Source organism: Acinonyx jubatus, chromosome B3, assembly GCF_027475565.1.
Source record: "Acinonyx jubatus isolate Ajub_Pintada_27869175 chromosome B3, VMU_Ajub_asm_v1.0, whole genome shotgun sequence".
Lineage (NCBI taxonomy): Eukaryota > Metazoa > Chordata > Mammalia > Carnivora > Felidae > Acinonyx > Acinonyx jubatus.
Window position 1 is genome coordinate 134,812,501 of NC_069386.1, and position 22,528 is coordinate 134,835,028.

At 57.3% G+C, this 22,528-nt stretch overlaps 2 protein-coding genes across 3 annotated transcripts in view; both read left to right on the top strand.

Moving 5' to 3' along the window:
• SERPINA5 (serpin family A member 5) overlaps positions 1 to 3,056 on the top strand; it is a 10,415-nt gene extending 7,359 nt beyond the window's left edge. For both annotated transcript variants that reach the window (XM_027066537.2, XM_027066538.2), the window contains 3 exons: positions 614 to 884; positions 1,247 to 1,394; positions 1,950 to 3,056. In XM_027066537.2, coding sequence (XP_026922338.2) covers positions 614 to 884; positions 1,247 to 1,394; positions 1,950 to 2,138 — 608 coding nt within the window. In that variant the 3' untranslated portion in view covers positions 2,139 to 3,056. The remainder of the gene's footprint in view (positions 1 to 613; positions 885 to 1,246; positions 1,395 to 1,949) is intronic.
• A 10,126-nt stretch (positions 3,057 to 13,182) lies between these two features.
• On the top strand, positions 13,183 to 21,394 carry SERPINA3 (serpin family A member 3). Its single transcript, XM_015074976.3, has 5 exons — positions 13,183 to 13,398; positions 14,525 to 15,178; positions 17,061 to 17,334; positions 19,531 to 19,681; positions 20,979 to 21,394. The coding sequence occupies exons 1-5, from the start codon at positions 13,320 to 13,322 to the stop codon at positions 21,180 to 21,182; spliced, it is 1,362 nt and encodes a 453-aa protein (XP_014930462.1). The 5' UTR covers positions 13,183 to 13,319; the 3' UTR covers positions 21,183 to 21,394.
• Positions 21,395 to 22,528: the final 1,134 nt, after the last annotated feature.

A 22,528-nucleotide genomic window follows, 5' to 3' on the forward strand; every position in this document is an offset into this window, starting at 1 on the left:
CTCTATGACACCAGGCTGCAGGGGACAGGTGTGACAGAAGCACTGGGGTGGGTTCCGTATTTGATGACTATGAAGAAGATGGAAACAACTACTTGTATCCCGTTGATGCAAAAGTGCAGGAATCAGACAGAGCAGTAACTATACCTGAAGGCTTCTCAGTAGGAAGAATCATGTATTTCCAGGAACCTTACAAACCTCCCTCCCACACTTAGATCAAAATCCACAAATGGGAAAAGAGCGGAGAACAGAATAACTCAGCCAGATAGAGTGTCGCTTTGTCAGACGTCCATATTTTTTACCGTCTTCCCTTGGATGTTTGACCTCGAGTAACATCAGAAAATCAAACAAACAACCTTAGCGGTTAAGGGCCTCCGAAGACATGGAAACCAGCCTCCTGGCTCTGCACACGCAGAAGGAAAAGCCCCACAGAAAGTTCAGGCATGTCTCCAAAGTTCTAGAAAGGTGAGCCTTTCTTTCCCCAGGGTTCAGCGGTCACCGTCACCGAGGAGACTTCGCCGAGGAGGGTGAGGTCTGTTTGAGGGAGGCGTTTGCTGTCTCTGTGCTTTTCATCTGTGGCTGAGAATTGCTCCCTTTTTTCCATGTTAATATTTAGCTAAGTGGGAGACGAGCTTCGACCACAAAAACACTCATAAGCAGGACTTCCACGTGACTTCGGAGACGGTGGTGCAGGTGCCCATGATGAAGCTCAAAGACCTGTATTACTACTTCCTGGACCGGAGCCTCTCCTGCCGGGTGGTGGGGGTTCCCTACCAAGGGGACGCCACCGCCCTGTTCGTTCTCCCCAGCCAGGGCAGGATGGGGCGGCTGGAGAATGGACTGAATGAGAAGACATTGAGGACGTGGCTCAAGATGTCCACAAAGAGGTATTCCTCAGATGACGTGGGGCCAGCCTGACCCTGCACATGGCCACAGAGACACGGGGGGAGTGGGAAGGACTCCTCCCAGCCCAGGGGCTGCCTCCAAGCCCAGGGAAACCACGTGAAGTCTTAGCCTCCGGGGCCCTGGCCCAGCTGGAGGGAGCAGGGCCGGAAGCCCAGTGTCCCAGGGTGCCATCGGAGTGGGCGGGGAACTCTGGGGGCAGCCCAGGTCCCAGTGCAGAGTGGGGGGGGGAGCTCTAGACGGGGGGCTGAAGGGTCATTATGAAGCCGAGGGGAGATAGTGGGGATATGAGCTCAGTGAGCCGATGCTCTGGAAGAGTCTAAGAAAGTTCCTCTCCTCTTTCCAGGCAGCTTGAGCTCTACCTTCCCAAGCTCTCCACTGAGGGCTCCTACCAGCTGGAGAAAGTCCTCCCCAAGCTGGGCATCAATGACGTCTTCACCTCCCATGCTGACCTGACTGGCATCACCAACCACTCCAACATCCAGGTGTCTGAGGTGAGCTCAGAAGCTCCTGAGCCCCTGCTTTCAGAGATTTCTGTTCTATTCTATTCTATTCTATTCTATTCCTTTCTACTCCACTCCACCCCTCCCATTCCATTCCATTCCATATTTTCCCTCTCTCTTTCACTCTCCTCTCTTCCTTCAAGAAGCAAAGGTACCCTTTGTGTCTTATCCTGTTTGCAATGTGTCTTAGCGGAAGGAGCCCCCCAATGAAGCCATCAAAACTAAGAATTAGGTGCTACCTCCTTCACTCACTAGCTGTGTGACCTCCAACAATTGCGTGACCTCTCTGAGCCTCTTTTCTCTACATAAAATTGGAGGCCCAATCACATCCCTGCCGGGAGGTGCCATGAGCATTCAATGGGAGGCCCATGTGCAGTCACCTCCAGGCACAGATCCTAGCCACACAATCATCCCGTGTGCTGCCTGCTTTGGGGCGCAGCCGCACGGAGACTTTGACGGTGACGCCACAGGCAGAAGCTCTGCGGGCTCCCGTGATGGTATCTTCCAGCCCCGGTGGCTTGGTGACACCCGATGTCTCCTCTGCAGATGGTGCACAAGGCCGTGGTGGAGGTGGACGAGTCGGGGACCAAAGCGGCCGCAGCCACAGAGACGGTCTTCATGTTCAGGTCGGCCCCAGTTAGCTCTCCCAAGGTCATCCTCAACAGGCCCTTTATCATGCTCATTGTAGAGAACTTCACGAACATTCTCTTCCTTGGCAAAGTGGCCCACCCCTGAGGTGGGTGTTTCCCCTGAAAGGCCACAGGCCTCCGTGGTGGCAGGTGAAGGCTCTGTGGCATCTATCCGCTGGAAGCTGATCCACACAGGTTCCGTTTCCTTGACTACTGAAGTTTTTACAAGTAATAACGATAATAGCACTGATATACTGATGATTTGCTTCTTCTCACACAACCGCCAAGGCGTGGGGGTGCCTTGAAGAAGAACGTTCCATCTTGCCCTCGCCCTCCATCAGCGGAGTCTAGCACTGAGGCCCAGAGAGGCTGGTTGACTTGCCCAAGGTCACACAGCATGTTAGCGATAGAGAGGCGCCCACAGCCCAGGCACCTGACGCCCAGCCCGGTGCCACAAAGCTCTGTGGGATTGCTGCGGTTCACATCTCTACCAAGAAACGTATTTCCAAGCCCAGTCCTCCACCTGCTAGTAATACGGGCTATCAGCTCATCACAGTTTAAAATCCATCATGCTTCCCGTGCGTGGTTGCATTATCTGCTGGAAAGAACACTGAAATGGGAGTCCGGAATGGGGCTTCTGTCCCAGCTAACCAGCTGTGGGACATAAGGCTAATAGTGTCCCTCTCTGGGCCTCTATTTCCCCCATATACACAATGCAGGGTCAGCTCAAGGGCTGAAGGCTCCTTGACATCATATAAGGAGGCTGGGGTGTTCCGTGCCAGTCATGGTGGATTTTAATACATTCAAGTGCTACTTGTCATTGAAGAAAAGCCAGTGGACCGCAGGGTGGAAATGGCCCAACACAGCACCAAAACCATCCTGTGGCTTCAGTCACAACCTCCTGGAGTCGGCTGGGGGCGGGAGGACGGAGGCCTGTTGTAAATACTAGAGGGATCAGTTGAAGATACTGGTGACTGAGAGTGCGTTTTAGAGTCAGCAATAACAATAAAGCATTTTGCAAACACTGGATGTCCAACAGAAGTAACTCTGGGAATGGAGACACTAGCCCCTGGGGACACTTTGCATCTGTGTGAGCTCCTGAATCCCTCGACAGCCCTGCACAGCGTATCAGGGCACCCGTTTTGCAGACAGGACATAAGGTTTGCCCCGAGACCCAGGACGGTGAGAGGCTCAGGCTCTGGGACCTGGATGGCACAGGTGTTGGCTTATGGTGGGACAGATGGCTGCAGCTGGCCCCAGAGCGCTCACCTGCCTCTGTGTTTCGAACTCAGGACAGCGCCTTAGGATTGGGCCTCCTCGTGGGGTCACGCCCGCTCCTGTGTGCCTTTCCCTTGCAAAGTGCATTTTCTGCCCCGGCAGACGTTTCTCTCACTGTCTGCCCTGCCAGTCCAAGGTCAGGGGTAGGCCCTGCCTGGCTGATGAGTGTAAGGCCAAGGTCCAGTGTTGTCTAAAGGTCACTGGGCACATGGCCACCAAACGGGTACTGTGTGTGAGGTTGGGATGGGCTCCAGGGCCGCTGCCTGTCACTGCTGAAGCTCCCCGCTGACTGTCATTGCGGGCCACGTAACTCCATTTGTCTCGCGATCCTGGGATCGTTGAACAAATGATATGGCAACTGGGAGACAGAGAGAGACAGAGTAAGGGGGGGGTGGGCGGGGGGAGGTCAGGAAAGCTCTCTCCGAACAGGTGGTGCAGAGCTGGTCTGGAGGAGTAAGTAGGTCTGCAACAGACGGCAGGCTGGGCGCAGGGGTGGGACTCCAGCAGAGGGAAGGGCTGGGGAATGGTGTTGAGCGAGCTGCAGAGTGTGGGAACCGCAGGACTTCGGTCGCCCCCAGTGCAGGCGCTTGCGGTCGGGCCCCAGGGACCCGGACCACCAGGCTGGTGTCTGTTCTCTCTCGTTCCGATTTCAGGGTCGTATGAATACCCGGGCCACACCCTGAGCGCCCCCTGGACCCCTTGTGTCCCTCAGGCTCCCACCGGCAGGTAAGCGCAAGCCCCCACTCAGCCCTCTAGGGGGCGCGCGCGCACCCATACACCTGCGCCCCCGGAGCCCCCGCCCGCCCTTTCTTCTCTTGGCCTCGTCCATCCTGTCTGGTGAACTAAGGGGATGAATGGGTCTGCGGGACCTCACATGCAGGCATGACCGTCCTCCTCGGGACCCTCTTTCTTAGCCACTGTGTTAGGCTGCCAGGGCCGTCGTAACGAAGTACCACGACCAGGGCAGCTTAACAGCAGAAATTAATGTTCTCACAGTCCTGGAGGCTGGAGTCTGAGATCCGGGTTCCTCCTGAGGCCCCTCTCCTTGGCTGGGCTCGCAGATGGCCTCCTCTCTTTGTGCCCTCACATGGTCCTCCCTCGAGGTGTACTAACCTCCTCCTCCGTCTCTCGGCCTCCACCGGTCAGACTGGATCGGAGCCCACCCTACCGGCCTCACTTTAACTCAATCCCCTCCTGAAAGGGCCTTCCTCCAAGTACAGCCACATTCTGAGGTGCTGGGGGCTAGCTCAACAAATGAACTTGGCGGGGGACACAACGTAGCCCGTGACAGTCGCTTACCTTTGAGTTCCTGCAGCTATTGCCAAGTCAGTCTTGTTCTTGGGAACGCACTTTTATTCCCCCCCTCCGGCCACATGGACTCTCGGGACCTCCCCCTTGCGACCCCCCTGCCACCAGAACGTGCAGGACCATGCTAAGCCGAGGACTCCTTCCCCCACCTCTTCTGTAGAGACTCAGACCAGAAAAATGACCTTGGGCTCCAAGAGGAAACACTTCCCACCCAATGAGCAGCCCTGCCCATCCCATTCTCGCTTACTTAGCTCTTTCACCCAAAGGCCATTGTTTGTGGGTGCTGAAGGGGACTCGGGCATGGAAGCCGTACAAGGGCACAGCGGTGCACCCAGCAGACGCGGGCTCTGGCCATAACCAGGTAAACAACCAGATAAATAGGATTGTAAACTGGCGAGGACAATTTGTTCGTCCACAGGTGTTTATGAATGCCCATTGTGTATCTGGAACCGTCCGGGGTGTTGGAAATAAGCGAAGAAGACCACAAAAGTTCCTGCCCTGGTGGGGCTCCATTCTTGTGTGGACAGGCAATAAAATAAAAAAAATAACAAAGAATAAAATAGGAAAGAAGAGTAAACAATGCATGTTCGTTGGTGTTAGGTGCGAAGGAACCTGAGCTTGATTGAGCGACTTGCTTCTACAAACAGAGCCCAGGGAGGAATGGGGAGTCATGGTCAGTGGAGAGATCTGACGCCCGCTACCCTGACTAAGTGGTCAAAACCCTAACCCCCAACTGGATGGGGTTGAAGGTGGGGCCCTTGGGAGGTGATTAGATCACGAGGGTGGAGCCCCCATGAATGGCATTTGTATATACACGTATATTTTTTAAGTTTATTTATCTATTTATCTACTTAGAGAGAGAGCATGAGAGAGAGATGGGAAGGGGCAGAGAGAAAGAGAGAGAGAATCCCAAGCAGGCTCCATACTGCCAACACAGAGACCCACCCGGGGTCCGATCCCATGAACCGTGAGCCAAACCAAGAGTCAGATGCTTAACCGACTGAGCCACCTAGATGACCAGCAGTTTGTGCCCTTATAAGAGAGATCGCAGAGAGCTCCCTCACTCCTTCCAGTGGGACAGCACGCCCAGAAGCCTGTGACCGGGAAGAGGGTTCTCATCTGACCACGCTGGCCCTGACCTCAGACCTCCAGCCTCCAGAAGTGTGAGAAGTACATTTCTGTTGTTTACAAGCCGCCGTCTGTGGTCTTCTGAGCAGCAGCCCGAGCCGCCGGAGACACCCGGGGAACTGTCACAGCCCAGGGAGACTGAGGAGACGTGGAAATTACATGTAATGCGGTTTCCTGGACGGGATCCGGGAAGAGAAAAAAGGGCATTAGTGGAAAAACTGGTGAGATACAAATAAACCTGCACCATACCAACGTTCACGTCTTCGCGTCGATGAATATGCCATGGTTACACAAGACGATTCTGTCACCGGAACTCTCTGCACTGTTTTTACACCTTTTCCATGCATCTCAAGTCATTTCAACGTAAAAAGTTGTTTTCTTTAGAAAGATGTGACAAAAAAGCAAAGGAAAAAAAGCAAAGAAAAGAGAAGAGAAAAGAGGAAAGAAGAGAGAAAAGAAAAGCAGATGAAGGGATAGAAATGGGATCGGGGTTGTAAAGACAGAAGCAGGAGGCCACTTACGGAAGAGAACGGGCACCTAGAGAGACAGCTGGGGAGACCTTCTGCAGCCGGGGGTCCGGAGGGAGCTCCGAGGTGGTGGCCTTGAAGCCGAGATCCGAGGGAGAAGCAGGATGGAAGTGGCAAGGACTATGAACAACGACCCAGAGGTGGGAGAGTGTGTCCTGTTCACAGAGCTGAGTCTCACGCCTCCACCAACACCCGTGTCCCTGTGCAAGGTGCTGGCGGCGGGGAGGTGGGGGGAGCGGGGTGGGGGGACAGTGATAATACCAGGTAGCACGTGGAAGCCATCTGCCGCGTGCCTGACACTGCTCTCCACCCTCTGCAAGTTTCGTCTCAGTTAACAGAAAGTCAGAGAGTCACCTGCTGCAAGGGACTGGGGATGGCAAACAGGTGACATCAGTGCCCTTCTCCACTTTTCCACGGAACCGCACCCCGAAACAGACCATCTCCCACCTTTCCACAAGCAACGAGGTGGGAGGGAGGCGGCACTAAGTTAGCAACAGCTACAGACCCCAAATTCCAGGTCCTTGGACCCCTTGGGACAATCCAGCGTGATTTTCCACGGAGACACACGGAGTACAGATAATGAGACACTCCTACCTACACCCTTCTGTGCACACGTCTGCACACGCAAACACACACGTGTGCACACGCATGCACGCACACACCCAGCCTGCTGGCGAGCGGTGGCTGGGCAGTGGCTGATCCAACGCCATTATACTGAGAGCTGAGCATTCACGGTTATGCCTGGGGGTCGGGGGTGGGGGTCCCCCAGAGTCTTTTCTCTGAGACCTTGCTCCTCCCTCAGCCTCCCACAGAGGCTGCCGGGTACCATCTGTGGATTTGATCACGTGTCTCATTCCTTCCCAGATGGTAAGAGCCCCAGGCCGGGGTGGGAAGGTAGATCTGGGGGGGGGCAGTGGGGGGTGAAGGAGTATGAGAGGTGGGTCGGGACATGTGGGTCCGAGCCTCTGCTCCCACAAGTGCTTAGCAAGGTGGTCGTGGGCAAGCAAGGCCCACGCAGCAAGGCCACGCCTCTCTTGCACAGAGGAAACGATCGTAATGACACCCGGTGGCCAGGCTGTTTGAAGGCTAGAAGCAAATCAGGCAAGGGAGGCAGCTTTGACCCTGCAGAAGCGTTTCTCAAACATAACTTGGGGAGCTGGTTGAAAGTTCATATTCCTGATTCCACCCAAGGAATCGAAATGTTTGGGGCTGGGCATCTAACGGCTCGAAGAACACTTCCACAGGATTCTGCCCAGAGGTCCCTGTCTGGGGAGCATTCCGGATGCCCCCCCAGCCCGGCCCTGGAATCCCAGCTCCCCATGCCTCCTCCTAACACCTTCCACACCATACAGGTACCGTCTTTCGGTGTGTTTGGGTCTCTTTATAGACCACGAGGTCCGTAAGGGCCCTGAATCATTTCTACACCCCAGTGCCTGGCACGGGGCTTGGCCCGGAGTGGACTCTTGTTGGATGAATGAATGAGGGGATGGCCAGCTGGTTCCACAGGATTCTGTGCCTCTGCAAGTCCTCAGGTCACTGCCGGAGACTTCTCTGTTCCTTGGGTGGGACGCCCCTTTACACGCCCTGCAGGTGGGGCTGCTGATAACATCCAGGATGCCCCGATTAATAAGAACCCCAGGTAATAAATCGATTCTTAGGATAAGTATGCCCCAGAGGGATTGGAGGCATTTTTGCTTGCTCACTCTCAGCTCTATCTGTAGGGAGCCAGCAGCAAGTGCGTCCCCACTGGCCAGAAGGCGACGGTCTCATGGCAGAGACGGGAGAAGTGACAGTCGCAGGGATAGCAGGGGAAGAGGCGCGGGGACGCATCTGGGCGAGTCAGAGGAGGGTCGGTTCCACCAGGAAGGACCAGGGGAGGCCTCCTGCCACACGACATGCAGGCAGAGTGTAACAAAGGTGCGGACCCCCCCATGATTGCATCAGACCGGAGCCCGAGACAGAACGTTCTGGGAGGTTCCCTTGTTTGTAAAGGAAGCCGAAACCCTCCCTTCTCCTGGTACAAGCTGGGGGCTGTGGGTTCTGCAGGGCCAGCTGTGTTCCAGGAGTGAGCTTCGGGCCCCCGCTGTCTGCTGTCCCAGCCTGGAGGTGGACAGGGCCAGACCATGTGGGGGCTTCTGCACCAGGGAGGCCACAAGGAGGCCAGCAGGGCTCCAAGCAGGAGAGTGCCCTGAATGACTCAAATTCTTTTTTTTAATGTTTATTTATTTATTTATTTAAGAGAGAGAGAGAGAGAGAGAGAGAGAGAGAGAGCAGGGGAGGGGACTGAAAGAGGGGACGGGGATGGCCCCAGGTCCTGGCTGAGCTGGGGAGCTAGAGGCCCCTTGTACTGGGACGTGGGAAGACTGTGGGGAGGCGGGGACGGGGGGGGTCCTTTTAGGGTGTGATCTGTGTGAGACGTCACTAAGGAGAGACGCCAAGCAGGCACTGGTGTCCGCATTCTGCTCACCGGAAATCTCTGGAAACTTGGAAAGAGCCACGGCACCCCAGGTGAGAGGTGCGAGGTGATGGACGCGACTGAAACAGGCCGGCGGACAACCCCCTGCCAGGGGAATGGAAAGTCCCTGTGGCCCGGGAGAGGGTCTGAGGCCAGACAAGGCCGCCGGAGGGGGGCATGGGAGCAAGCGGGGGGCGCGCGCGAGGGCCTCCCCTCAGCCACGGAGCTCTGCAGCCTGCGGCCACCTTCACAGCCCTTGACGCTGAAATCAGAAACCTATCACCGCCGGGCCGCCAGCCGTGTCTTCCAGATCGAATGCCGGGACCTGTCCACGGGCTGGCACAGAGCACGGCCAAAGCCTGGAGGCTGGGGTTGGTGTACCGCCAGGGCCAGCCAGGACGGGCGCTCGGTGTCTCGGAGAGGGCAGGAGTGTGGGCTCCCTGCGACCGGGAACCTACTCCATCGCTCTGTGCCTCAGTCTCCTCAGATGGAAAATAGAGTACTCCAACCTTCCCAGGAGGCGTGTGTGGGCGCCTGGGCCTCTGTGGGCCAAGGAGGAATGGGTACATTTACCTGAAAATAGGGAGTGAGAAGGAACTCCCGCTAACTGGGGCACCAGCCCTGTGCCACAGGCTGGAGTATGAAACTGAAATTGCTCCCTTATATAATATTCGGATTTCCCTGTTTGCTCTCTCTTCCCTGGATCCTAAGAGCTCAGTGGGTCGAGGATGTGGACTGGGGTTCATCTTGGCTGCATAGCAAATCACCCTAAAAGTTCACGGCCGGGAACAACCATGTACTACCTCCCAGTTTCTAAGGGTCAGAAATCTGGGAGAGGCTGAGCTGGAAGGTTCCGGCTCACGGTCCCTCCTGAGCTCGTGGTCCGGCCCCGGGCCAGGGGCTGCCGTTCCTGAAGGCCGGACAGGGGCTGGAGCTGGACGTCCGGATTTATTCTCTGCTCTTCGGAGTGGATCTGTTTGTAGGGCTGCATAGACACGGCTTCCCATGGCGGCGGGGGGAGGGGGGGTGGGGGATGTGAGAGACACAGACAGACTGACAGAGCATGCAAGACAGAAGCCGCTGTCTTTTTATGACCCGTTCTCAGAAACGCCACCCTCCCCCCTCTGCCGCATTCTCCGTGTTACAAATAAGTCACTCCCCCAGTCCGACACAAGGGCCGGGTAATTAAACTCTGGCTCTTGAAGGGAGTGTTATCAGAGGATTTGAGGACACATCTTTAGGGTGACCAGAGTATTGTGACCCCAGAATCGGGCAGAGGAACTGCCCTCATAGAGGCATCTTAATAAAAAACGGCAGGACTGACCGACAGGAAACACTGAACAGGTGCGTGAGGAGGGTCTTCCTGCCCCACTCGCCACGGAGGGGGTGGGGGGTAGGGAGAGTGTGCGGCTCGGAAAGGTTGGTGTGCATCACGGGTGTGGGTGGTAAGTCGGGGCCCGGGCTGCTCTGACCTCAGAGTCGTTGTTCACCAGGAATTCTCAGCCGCCACCCGTCACGGGGAGGGCCTGGCGGGAATGCGAGCCGATGATGGCAAGCGGCTCCCTCGTCAAAGGGACAGGAGGAGCATTAGATGACCAAGCAGCTCGCAGAGCAGAGGCGGGCATTCTCCCTACTCTGCCAAATACCCCCGCGGGCGCCTGGGGATTCGCGGGGGCACAGCCAGGGCGGTGGTGCCGAAGGGACTTTGCAAAGGGGCCTGAGATCTGCAGCCGACATCTCCCCAGCCGCACAGAACCGGGTCAGCGCCAACGCAGACAGCGAGCGGCAGCGGGACATCTGTGTGCACTTTTCCAGCCGAGAGCAGGGGCCCCTCCGCCTGGAAGGGAGAAGGCAGGACCCGCTCTGCGGCTTGGACCGGAGCCAGTATTCCATTTCTTCCTCCTGTGAATTCTTTCCGGAGCTACGATCAACTTAAGGAGGTTCAGAGAGGTGAAGTAACTAGCCCAGAGTCACCCAGCCAGTACGTGGTGACAGAGCCGTGACGCCAGAGGGGCCTGGCCGAGCGGGGACCTTCCCGGGAGCACCGCCTCTCCAGTCTCCAGGAAGAAACTCTCTGCTGGAAGGAACTGGCTGCTCTGGTCCCTCCCTGCTCTGCGGAGGTGGGACACCCTCGGATTCCCGCCATCCGCCTCGGCGCCCGTCGAGCCCCAGAAGTATACTCTTTTCCATCTGCAATCCCGGCCCAAGTGGGGACACAACTCTTTTTCCTACGGTTTTCTTTAACCGCCTGCACCAAGGCAGGAATCAGAAGCAACGCTGCGAAGGCTGTAACTATAGAAGGCAGTAAACAGCATCAGAATGGCCGAGCCTGCAAGACCCAAGTCAATCCCGTCCCGACGGCTTGTGGCGGGGACGGGAAGGGTGACTGTCCCACAGAGGGAGCACCCGCCAGCCCCAGCGTTGGGGCTGAGCACTCGACATACAACTTCCACATCTTCCCCTTGGAGGCAGGTGCCACAGGCACAGCCGTGCAGGCCCCAAAGCCTAGCACCACTTCTGGCCTCTGCCTGTCTCTGCTCTCTACCGGCAGGTTTCCTGAGGCTGGGAAGTAGGCTCCTGGAGACCTTGGCCCTGACCCCCTAGGGTCAGCTCCCCTAGGGCTGCTCACCTGGGTCCATTTCAAGTCCGAAAAACATGCCCATCCGCGGCCACAGGTGGGAGGTGGAGACAGACAGGGACAGAGCTCCCATCCAGCTGGGACCCCTCCCACATAAAGGAGGCCGCCTTCCCGACACGGATCCAGAGACAGGCGATGCCTTCTAAAAATAGTGGCCCCAGCACCCGTGTGAGAATTAATCTCCCGTGATTGGCATTTTCCCTCCTATGTTCAAGGATGGAAATGCTCCCCTTTTCTCTCTCTCTCTCTCTTTTTTGGAGCATGGGAAGGCAGAGAGGGGCTGGATCTGGCATTGGGGTGGTTTTGCCCAACCTCTGCTAGCTGCACCACTTAACAGCTAGGGGTCCTTGGGCAAGTCACAAGATTAGATGCTAGAATTTTTCCTCTCCCCCAAATCCGCCTCTCTGGACCAGGGTTTAGTGACAACACTCAACATGATAAAGGGACAGGGGCGCCTGGGTGGTTTGGTCAGTTAGGCCTATCTGACTTTGGCTCAGGTCATGATCTCGCGGTTTGTGAGTTCGAGCCCTGCGTCCGGCTCTGGGCTGACGGCTCGGAGCCCGGAGCTGGCTTCAGATTTTGCGTCTCCCTCTCTCTCTGCCCCTCCCCTGCTCGTGCTCTGTCTCCCTCTGTCTCAAAAATAAATAAACCTCAAAAAAATTAAAAAATAAAATAAAATATGTATTCAGTTCTGCAAGTGTTTGGAACCTAAAAGGGCACTAGGTCACCATCTCAGGGACAATGGGGCCGGAACTCTTAGCGACCTCAGTGCTTCACGGCCAGCAGGACACAGCATGGTACAATCTGGTCCTAAAGGAGCTGACACTCGGTGTCATGACACTTACCCTTGGCGTCACCCGGTCAGGAAGATGCTGCTCTCAGCGTTTTAGAGACACGGAGGTTAAGCCTGAGGGATTCCCGCTTGCCTGAGGCCACGCAGCTGGCGAGGTTACATTCAGGACTCGGGTTCACGGCTCGCTAAAGCCGCACCCTTACCGGTAAGCCAGTGGTTTCCCAACCGTGCTCCGCGGAACCCTATAGTCTGTCAGAGGTTGTCATGGAGGGAGGGTTGGGACCATGAGGGATCAAGGGGAAGGTTTTCTCATGAGCTCAAGAAAGGCTGGGGTTCGAGAGAGATCCGAGGAGACCACGAGGTGCCAACAGCTCTCAGTGGCAGAACCCCAGGACGAAGAGGAGCTTGTCAAAGACGGACGTGCTCCCCCGCACTCGGGGTCCTCAGACCAACACCCCCGATCTGCGAGTGGGGGAGGGGTGCCTCAAAACGCAAATCAATCTACTGGTAAGAAAAGAGTGTTGCATTTCTTTAAGTTTATTTATTTATTTTGAGAGAGAGAGAGAGAGCACAAACAGGGGAGGGACAGAGAGAGAGGATCCCAAGTAGGCTCCGTGCTGTCGGTGCAGAGCCCGACGCGGGGCTTGAACCCCCGAACCATGACATCACGACCTGAGCCGAAATCAAGAGCCGGGTGCTTAACCGACTGAGCCACCCAGGCGCCCGGGGCGTTGCATTTAAAAATACACATCTGAGTTTGCGTATGAAGATTCACATCACATGCCTACACCTATCCAAGAAAAGTGACCTTATAAAAGAAATACAGCACCGTGTTAGCGGGGCGATGAAATCTGGGGGGGGAGTATTTTCCCATGCCCTTCTGTATATTTTCTGGGTTTTCACATGTTCCGCAACGAATGTTTCGTAAAAGATAACAGTGAAAAAGGAAAGTTGTTTTTTGTGGTGTGGGGGGGGGGGGGTTATTATTATTTTTTTAAAGGAACAAGTTAGGAACCATTCCCGTAACTGGATTATTCCAGTAGACCTAATAAACCCAGGTTACCAGAAATGATTCTTTGGCCATCCCACTCCAAAACGGAACAGCTGGGTGTCCCTGCCAACATTTCCCAAGAGAGGGGAGGAGTTCTTTGCAGGGATAAATGTGTCAGCACCCACGAAAACCCAGCACTCCGGGCGCGTGGCTTTGGGATCCGCCGACTACATCCAGCTCAGAGGCAGGTAATCCGTGATGCTGTGCGTGCTGGGAGCAAAGGAACCCACTTTTCTAGGGTGGTTCTAGGCGTTGGCCTGGAGCCTGCGAGGTGGGAGGGAGCCAGGAGGGAGCCAGGGACGGCTCTGGCGCTGGCCCCGCATGCCACGCCCTCTGAAGACAAGTCCTCTCTCTGGGTCTGGGTCTTCACCCCTGCAAAGGGTACCACGAGGGCTTCTGTGGCCCTTTCTGCCTCCAATACGCTTGGATTCTGACTCCAGCCAGCTGGGCACCCCCATACACGGGACCTACAGGGCCCCAACTCCGCCGAGGGGCCCGAGGGGCCTCCCCTTGTCTGGCACAGGGCACTGCCCTCACCGCGTGGTGCAGACAGAACTGTTGTACGGGGTCCCTCCGGGCAGAGGCCACGCGGTCTCGGTGGGGGCTGTTTCGTGGCTCCTCTCCCCTCCAGCGTCCCCGGCCAAACAGACAGGCAGGCTGTGTCTGTCCAGCAACCGAGAGGACGGGCTGCTCAGAAACAGAGCCAGCCTGCTAACTTGCCCAAACAAAGTTCTTTTTCTCCACCAATACTTTGGGAAGGCGGGGGGGGGGGGGGGGGGGGGTAGGGGTTGGGCTGTTTAACGCTTCCAAAGAAACGGTTGCAGCAGCCGAAGGGTAAACAAAGTGTTGAGGCGATTCAACTGCCACCGCCCCTGGTGCTTGTCTGAAGGTGTTTCCCAGCCTCTCGATGGAAAGGGGTTCAACCCCCTCCTCGGCCGCCCCTCCCTCTCCTCCCCTCCCCAGCCCCCCTCCCCGTCTCAGAAGCTGCCCTTTTCTCCTCTGGACTCTGGGACTGAGTGGGCAGAGCCCGAAGGTACATAATCCTGTTTGCTGTGGTCACCGGCTTTGAACCCCGCCTCTCTCTGATCTTTCCTCCATTCCTTCTCCCGGTGGAATCGTTGCTCTGGCTTAGCTGGTAGTTTCAGAGTTGGGGGTGGCGTGTGGGGGGAGGCGCACCTGCTATCAGCCGGGCCCCTCCATAGCTTCACAAAGCTAACAGAGGCAGAGACTAGAACACAGGCCACACGGGGGGCAGGGGGAGGCGGTCGGGACACCATCGGGCCCCCCAAGACTTAAAAGAGCTTTGTTTTCCAGAGTTGAGGGCGGTTGGAATGTCACCCCTCTTGGCTTTGGGGCTCCTGGTGGCTGGGCTCTGCCCCACTGTCCGCTGCCTCCTGGGGGGCAGGCTTGGCCCCGAGATAGCCACCCAGGAGGTGCAACACACTGGGCCGCCCTTGGACAGCCTCCGATTGGCCTCCAGCAACACCGCCTTCACCTTCAGCCTCTACAAGCGGTTGGTTTCAAAGACCCCCAATAAGAACGTCATCTTCTCCCCGCTGAGCATCTCCACCGCCTTGGCTTTCCTATCCCTGGGGGCCCGCGGCACCACCCTCACGGAGATCCTCGAAGGCCTCAAGTTCAACCTCACGGAGACCCCCGACACGGAAATCCACCGGGGCTTCCGGCACCTTCTGCAGAGCCTCAGCCGGCCCAGCGACGAGCTACAGCTGAGCGTGGGCAACGCCATATTTGTCAGCGAGGGGCTGAAGCTGCTGGAGAAGTTTAGGGAAGATGCCAGGGCCCTCTACGCCTCCGAGGCCTTCTCCACCAACTTCCAGGACTCGGCGGCCGCCGAGAAGCTTATCAACGACTTCGTGAAGAATAGGACCCAGGGGAAAATTGTGGACTTGGTCAAGGACCTTGACTTGCACACAGCAATGGTCCTGGTGAACTACATCTTCCTTAAAGGTGAGTGCCCGGCTTGGGGTTTGGAAGGAAACGGATCAGATCTGATCTCTTAGTTCTGCTCCAGTGGGGCCGTCTCTGGCCTGGTGTAGCAAACCATGTTATTAGGGAAACCCTCACACAGCAGGTGCCCTTGGTCCGGAGTGGGCAGAGGGGAGGAGGCGCGGCACCAAGGTCCCTCCTTGCCTGTAAGCATGGTCTTCTCTTAAGGTTTTCCAAATGACGCTGGGACGGGCCCAGTAACCCTTGGACTGAATCAGAGTCCAACTTGCCTGCTCACCAGAAGGCAGGCACTGCCCTTTCAAGTCGCTCTTGGGTGGGAACTTCAGCTTCTTCCCTGAAGAGACGCCTTTGGACATGCTCTAGAAGCCCTCTGCCAGTGCCACACCAGTGGGACCGTTCTGACCTGGACTGGGTCCTGCCCAGGGACTCAGTCTCTGGGAGTCCCAGCCCATCTGGGGGCCATGAACACAGGAAGACAGTGTGTAAGGAGCCTGGCCAACCCAGGGTTCTGTAATAACGGGGGACGTTATGCTCCCCTATAAGCTTTTCTTTTAAGTTTATGTATTTATTTTGGGAGACAGAGAGAGACAGAGCAGGGGAGGGGCAGAGAGAGAGGGAGAGAGAGAATCCCAAGCAGGCTCTGCACTGTCAGTGTGGAGCCCGACGCGGGGCTTGGCCTCACGAACCGTGAGATCGTGACCGGAGCTGAAAATGAGAGCCGGCCGCTTAACCGACTGAGACACCCAGGCACCCCCAATCCTCTATGATCTTGAGGGTGGTACCAGCGGGGTCACCATTCTGGGGAAGCGCCTTAGGGGAGGGCAATAGCCCAGCCAGGACCCCTTCCCAGATTCCGGTCGGTCCAGTGCCCCATCCCATGGGTAGAAACCCAGCAAACGCAGACCTCAGCCCGTAAATTCGGGACAGACAGAGTGCAAACAGAGTCAGCCTTGGGGAGCAGCAGCCCCAATGGGGACGAAAAACAGACGAGACCCAAAGCCTGATCATGGAGTCAGGGAGCCCTCAGGTGTCTGAGGGACAAGAGCTGAGGGGAGACACAGCAAGTCTGCAGGAGGGGCTCTGGCTGGGTCCCCCGCCCTGGCAGGTGAAGGCGTGGAACCAGATTTCTCTATAAAACGAATGTGGGCCGATGCGCCCTGTCTTTGTGTCTCCTGTGTTCCCTCCTACCACCCTGCCCTGTCCAAGGATTTTCTCCTCCAAATTCTCCTTCCCAGGGACACACCAGCCGGTGGGCTTCCCCCCCACCCCCCACTCTGGTGCCTCTACCAATGAAGCTCAGGCCCCGGGGCGGGGGGGCTCACTTTCCCAGCAAAGGAGCTCCCACCCACCCTGCTGAGTGCTCCAGTCCTCCTGGGGACAGAGACCTGTGCCCTCTCCTCGGCTGACCTCCGTCCTGCCCTCACGTCCCCACTTGGCCCCTCGTTTCAGCCCGTTTGACCAGGCTGTGCGCCTGTGCGGACCTCCGGGAGAGGCCAACGCCCGGGTGGCCAACTGGCGGTTACGAGCATTGTCCCTTTCAGGGGGCCAGGGGTTTCCCATTCCTCCCCAGGCGGCAGCGCCCCGGGGTCCCTCCCCCCTCTCTCCCTGACCCCTCCCCGTCTCTCTTGCACCTGCTCGTCCCGGCTTCCGGCAGGTGTCTCGCTCACCACGATGAACCGGATCTTCGTTCCACGGCCCCTTCCCCGTCCCGACCTGTGGGGCTCACCCCCGTCTCCGGCGGCCCGCCCGCTTGCCCCCCCTCCCCGGCAGGGCCGCCCCTAAGAGGCCAGTGGGGTGCCTGGCGGTGCGCCCCCGGGGAACCCGGGCAGAGAAGGGGTAGAGGCCCGGCAGCCCCGTGTTCACGGAGTCCTCTGACCTTCAGCCAAATGGAAGACGCCCTTCGACCCCCACAATACGTTCGAGGCGAAGTTCCACGTGAGCAAGAGGAGGAGGGTGACGGTGCCCATGATGGACCTCGAGGACGTGGAGGTGCCTTACTTCCGGGACGAGCGGCTGGCCTGCACCGTCGTGGAGCTCCAGTACGCCAGCAACGACAGCGCGCTCTTTGTTCTCCCCGACCAGGGCAGGATGGAGGCCGTGGAGGCCGTGCTGCAACCAGAGACGCTGAGGGGGTGGAGACACTCACTGCGGCTGAGGTGACTGCCCCTCCCTCCTCCTCCGTCGCTCTCCCCCACTCCCCGTGTCCCCGGCGCGCGGGACCCCCCTGATGTCCCCAGGCTGGGAGAACCAGTCCCAGCACACGTGGGGCTTGGGGTTACCTTGCCCTTGGCCCATTTACTCCTCCATCGCATAGGTTAATTGAGCAGCTACGATGGGCCAGGCACTAATTTTAAATAGGTAAATTGTTCAGTATGTTGGACCTGAAGAAATGAAGGTGTGGGGGTGGAGACTAGAGCAGGGTAAAATGCTTAGGAACACTGAACCCACCAGGAGGTGGTTAGGGATTTGAAATAGGATCGCCAGCAGGTAATATCTGGGCATCGGCATGACCAGGCGTGAGGGACCGAGCCCTGTGGGTATGTTAGGGAAAAGCATTCCTGGCAGAGGGAACGGCCAGTGCGGAGCCTCCGTGCAAAGCCTGGTCTGCCTGAGGATTGGTGAGGCGAGACAGGCTGGAGCAGAGTGAGAGTTAGAAGTCAGGGGGCCCCACGGGATGGCTCTGGTCAAGCAGGGCCATGCAGACGCCGGGGAAACCGCAACTCTCCCTCCTCTGAGTGCAATGCGGAGTCATGGCAAGGTCTGCGCCGAAGAGGGAGTGACCTGAGCACTGTTTTAAAAAGACCACCCAGGAAGGTGAGTGGAGAACCAACCGTCGAGGACAAGCATGGAGGCAGGAGGACCTGTTAGGAGCCCAGTGCCGCAATAAGCGTGAGAAGTGGTCAGGGGCCAGGTCAACCTGAGGGTCGAGGCGGGCTGGGACATGGAATGCGGAAGACCAAAGTCAAGGGGACAAGCAAGGCAAGGAGCGTCCTGGGCCCGGTCCCCGCGGTGGGGACACGGGGCGGCAGTCGCAGGTCAGATCCCTGGAAGGCCCACGACCGAGGGACCCCGCTCTCTCACCCACGTTGCATGTTTCAACGCTTCCTTCCTCCGACAGCAAATAGCCGCTGCACGGCAGGGGCTTGATGATCGGGTGTCGACGGGTAGCATATTCATCACACGCCTTTAATTTACAAAGCGCTGAGGAAATATACGCCTCTGCACATTCCCAGCCCATGATGGGTGCTAGGAATGGGTGAGTCAATGAATGGATGCCTGGATGGATGGACGAATGAATGAATTTGGAGAGGAATGGATATCCTTCCTGCTCATGGGACTCAAGGTTCAGTGGGAGACGCAGCCTCCTCACGTCTGGCAACTGTAAAACCAGGCGGTGACAAGAGCCTGGAGGGGTATAAACAGACAGAGGGAAGTGTGAAGGTGGGGAGCTTTTGCTCCCAGAACTCCCCACCAGTTCCGCTCAGAAGCAGAAGAAGCCCCTGCCCTCGGGGAGCTCGCCAGACAGCCAAGATGGGGGCCTTCAGTTGCACGTTTCAGGATCCCCTCGAATAGAATCCCTTCATGTCCAGCCCCAGCCCCGGCCACTCATCCCCAACACCAAGGCCTCCCTCCACTCTGTGAAGCATCCTCTCTCCTTCCTGCCTTCCTACAAGTCCATCCACCTGCCTCCTGCTCCCGTCTCCACCCAGCGAGCTCCTTCCTCCCCTTCAGGACTCAAGTTTGACGCCACCTCCTACAGGAAGCCCTCCTGGTGCCCGTGGAGCATTCTGTGGAATCCCTGTCGGAGACCGTGTGTTTCCCACTGTCCTGCAAGCTTGCGGGGGAGGACCAGGGCAGGCACGGGAGCCGCCACGGCCCCGGCCCTGGCCCCCTGCCTGGCACACGTAGGCACTCGCAGATGTGCATGGATAATTAATGAATTAAGAAGAGTCAGCACAAGGGGTCAAGAAACTGAGGAAAAGAGGGGCGCCCGGGTGGCCGAGTCGGTTAAGCGTCCGTTTCTGGATTTCGGCTCGGGTCGTAATCTCACGCGTGGTTCGTGAGTTCAAGCCCCGCACTGGGCTCTGCACTGACAGTGCAGAGCCTGCTTGGGATTCTCTCTCTCTCTCTCTCTCTCTCTGTGCCCCTTCCCTACTCAGGTTCTCTGTCTCTCTCTCTCCTTCCCCCTCAAAATACATAAATAAACTTAAAAAAAGAAGAAGAAACTGAGGAAATGAGTTCTTATTTCCAACAAAGTGGCTAGAAAGGAAACCAGGGAAGACCACGCTGGGAGACGGGAGAAGGTGAACATTGGGTCAGGCAGGTTCACCTTAAACTTTCTCTTTTCCCAGGTGGGTAGACAACCTGTACCTGCCCAAGTTTTCCATCTCCAGCAGCTATAATCTGGAAGCCATACTCCCCCAGCTGGGCGTGACGAAAGTCTTCACCAACCAGGCCGACCTGTCGGGAATCACGGGGGAGAGGAACCTGGCAGTTTCCCAGGTGAGTCTTTAAACTGTAGGTGACTCATCCTCCATATCTGAGCTCGAATGGTAAAGGCCGGGCGGACGTTTGGGTCCTCTTGAATTTGCATAAATCACTGCATTTCTCATTATCCGGCTCCCCTCCCCGGGACTTGCGCAAGCCCGGGAGAGCTGGGCTGCAACCGTGTTGAAAGCCGGTCCCCACCTCCCCTTGCCATATAATGTGACACGGAAGCCACGCGTGGGGGAGCCTGGGATGGAATGAGAGGTGGACCCCATCCCGTGCTGCACCTTTTTAAAAAAAATGTTTTTTTAATGTTTATATTATTTTTGAGACAGAGAGAGACAGGGTGCAAGCGGGGGCGGGGCGGAGAGAGAGAGGGAGGCACAGCATCCGAAGCAGGCCTCAGGCTCCGAGCCGTCAGCCCAGAGCCCGAGGCGGGGCTCGAACTCACGAACCGTGAGATCGTGACCTGAGCCGAAGTCGGATGCTCAACCGACTGAGCCACCCCGGCGCCCCCCGTGCCCCACCTTTTACTGCCAACAGTGGCAAATAATTACAGTGCTGGAACCCTCAAGTTTTCATCTGTAAATGGGGGTGATGGTTCTTGGCCAGTGTGCAGTGCCCGGCAGATAATCACAGCCACGGGGCAATGGTGATGGAAATGCCCCAAGGGTGTGAAAGGAGAATACAGGGACCCTTGCGCTACGCTTCTGGAAACAAGGCCCCCAGATGAAGCGGGGCGTCTGAGCCTTCCGCTCTCCTCCGCGCCCCGCTTTCCAAAGGGTGCGGTGATGGAGAGACGTGTGCAGAGGGGCCCATGCGGTCCAGGGATGTGAAGCCCCATGACACCCAAAGTCGCCAAGGGGCCCGAGGACATTTCAGATGGAGCAGGAGAGGTGCTAAAACCAGTGGGGCCCTTCCTGTCTGCAGGGATGTCTGCGGCGGCTGCTTCAAGGCCGAGAAGCTGCCAGAAAGTCGCTTGCGAGAAAAATGCCTCATATGACCCTTGACCCTCCTTCTACATTATATGGAGTGGTTTTGGGGGGCAGCACAGTCCCTGGACTCAGACAGAGAGGCACTCAGATCAGGGTGCCCTCCCTCTGTGTCTCCATGACCCTGAGCCTCAGTTTGTGCATCTGTGCGTTGGGTCTGTGCAAGACCGCTGCCAGGGTCGTCGGGAGGAGCAGACAAACGGATCCGGCTGAGCAGCACAATGACAGGCCAGGGTAGATGCCCCCTCGGGACTCTCGAGCAGGCTGTTCACCTCTTGCCCACCCCATCTGCGGTGGCTGACGGTCTCGCGTTCCCGCAGGTGGTCCACAAGACCGTGCTCGACGTGACCGAGGTGGGCACGGAAGCAGCAGCGGCCACGGGAAGCAAAATTATGTTGATGTCTGGAAAAATTGGCCCACTGACCACTGTGAGTTTCAACAGACCGTTTCTGCTGTCCGTACTCAGCAAAGACACCCAGGACATCCTCTTCTGGGGCAAGGTCGCCAACCCCAATCAAGCCTAGGGCCCCCCCTCTGAGGTGCCGGGCGCCCGGGTCTCCTCCAGACGCAGCCTGGCCTCTGCGCACCAAGGAGCCACATGCCAGGCCCTGCCTGGCTCATCCTTTAGACGATGACAGTGACTCTGCCTCGTGGCTTCCACCTGCACAGGGAGCCTGTGGACTTTTTGATCGGAGGCTCTGAGACCTCCAGACAGCAATAAACCACCTTTCTCAGACAGGACGCTCTCCTTGTGCCTTTCTACCCTGATCTGCCTGACTCCACGGCCCTGCGGCTGCCTGTGCCCAGGGGCCAAGCCCCAGAACCTTCCACCGGGCTCAGTCTCACCCAGGCTCTGGGCCCCTCTGCTTGCGGCACTCGTGGCCAAGCCCACCTGGACCTCAGGCCCGGGACGGGAGGAGAGCCTGCGGCCTGGTTCTCTTCTGTGGGCTCCCCTGTCCCGGGTTCCAGTCTCGCTTTTTTTCCCTCCCCTGGGCCCAGATGTGTCTACGCATGGACCCCCACCCCCAACCCTGACCACATCTGGCATAGCCCCTGGACCTCTGGCTCCCAGGCCTTCCCTCCTCCACGATGTCTCCTTTTATTGCGCCCCCCAGCACGCCCAGTCCAGGAGGAATAGCTGCTTTGTAGGTTCCCGGCCGGAGTTCCTCGCCTGCCTCACCAGTCCTGAGTCCTCTCCAACAGATGAAACCCTCAGCAAGCAAATGAGGCATAAAAGGACAACTGCAGTTAAAACCTCTAGGTGATTCTGAGCCCCATTTTACAGAGGAGGAAACTGAGGAACAGAGGGGCTCAGTAATTTCCCCCAAGCCCACACAGCTAGGAATTATTGCCAGCGGGGTATTATCCCAACCTGCTAGATGTCAAGAGGACCGCTCCGAGCCGCAAAGACATTCTGCCCTTGAAGATTCTCGCAGTGATGGGGGGCCCCGGGTGGCTCAGTCAGTTAAGCGTCCGACTCTTGGTTTCAGCTTGGGCCGCGATCTCACGGTTTGGTGAGTTCAAGCCCCGTGTCAGGCTCTGTGCTGGCAGCGTGGAGCCGGCTTGGGATTCTCTCTCTCTCTCTCTCTCTCTCTCTCTCTCTCTCTTTCTCTCTCTCTGCCCCTGCCCCGGTCATGCGTTCTCTGTCTCTCTCAAAATAAATAAAGAAACTTAAAAAAATAAAAATTTTAAAAAAAGATTCTCCCTCTTTCTCCCTCTGCCCCTCCCCAACTCATGGTCTCTCCCTCTCTCTCTCTTTCAATCTAAACTACAAAATAAATGAAATAAACAAAGAAGAAAAGATTCTCACAGTGGTGACCCTCACAGACTTGGAATCTGCTGGGCAAGACTGATGGTGAAGCAAGGCTCT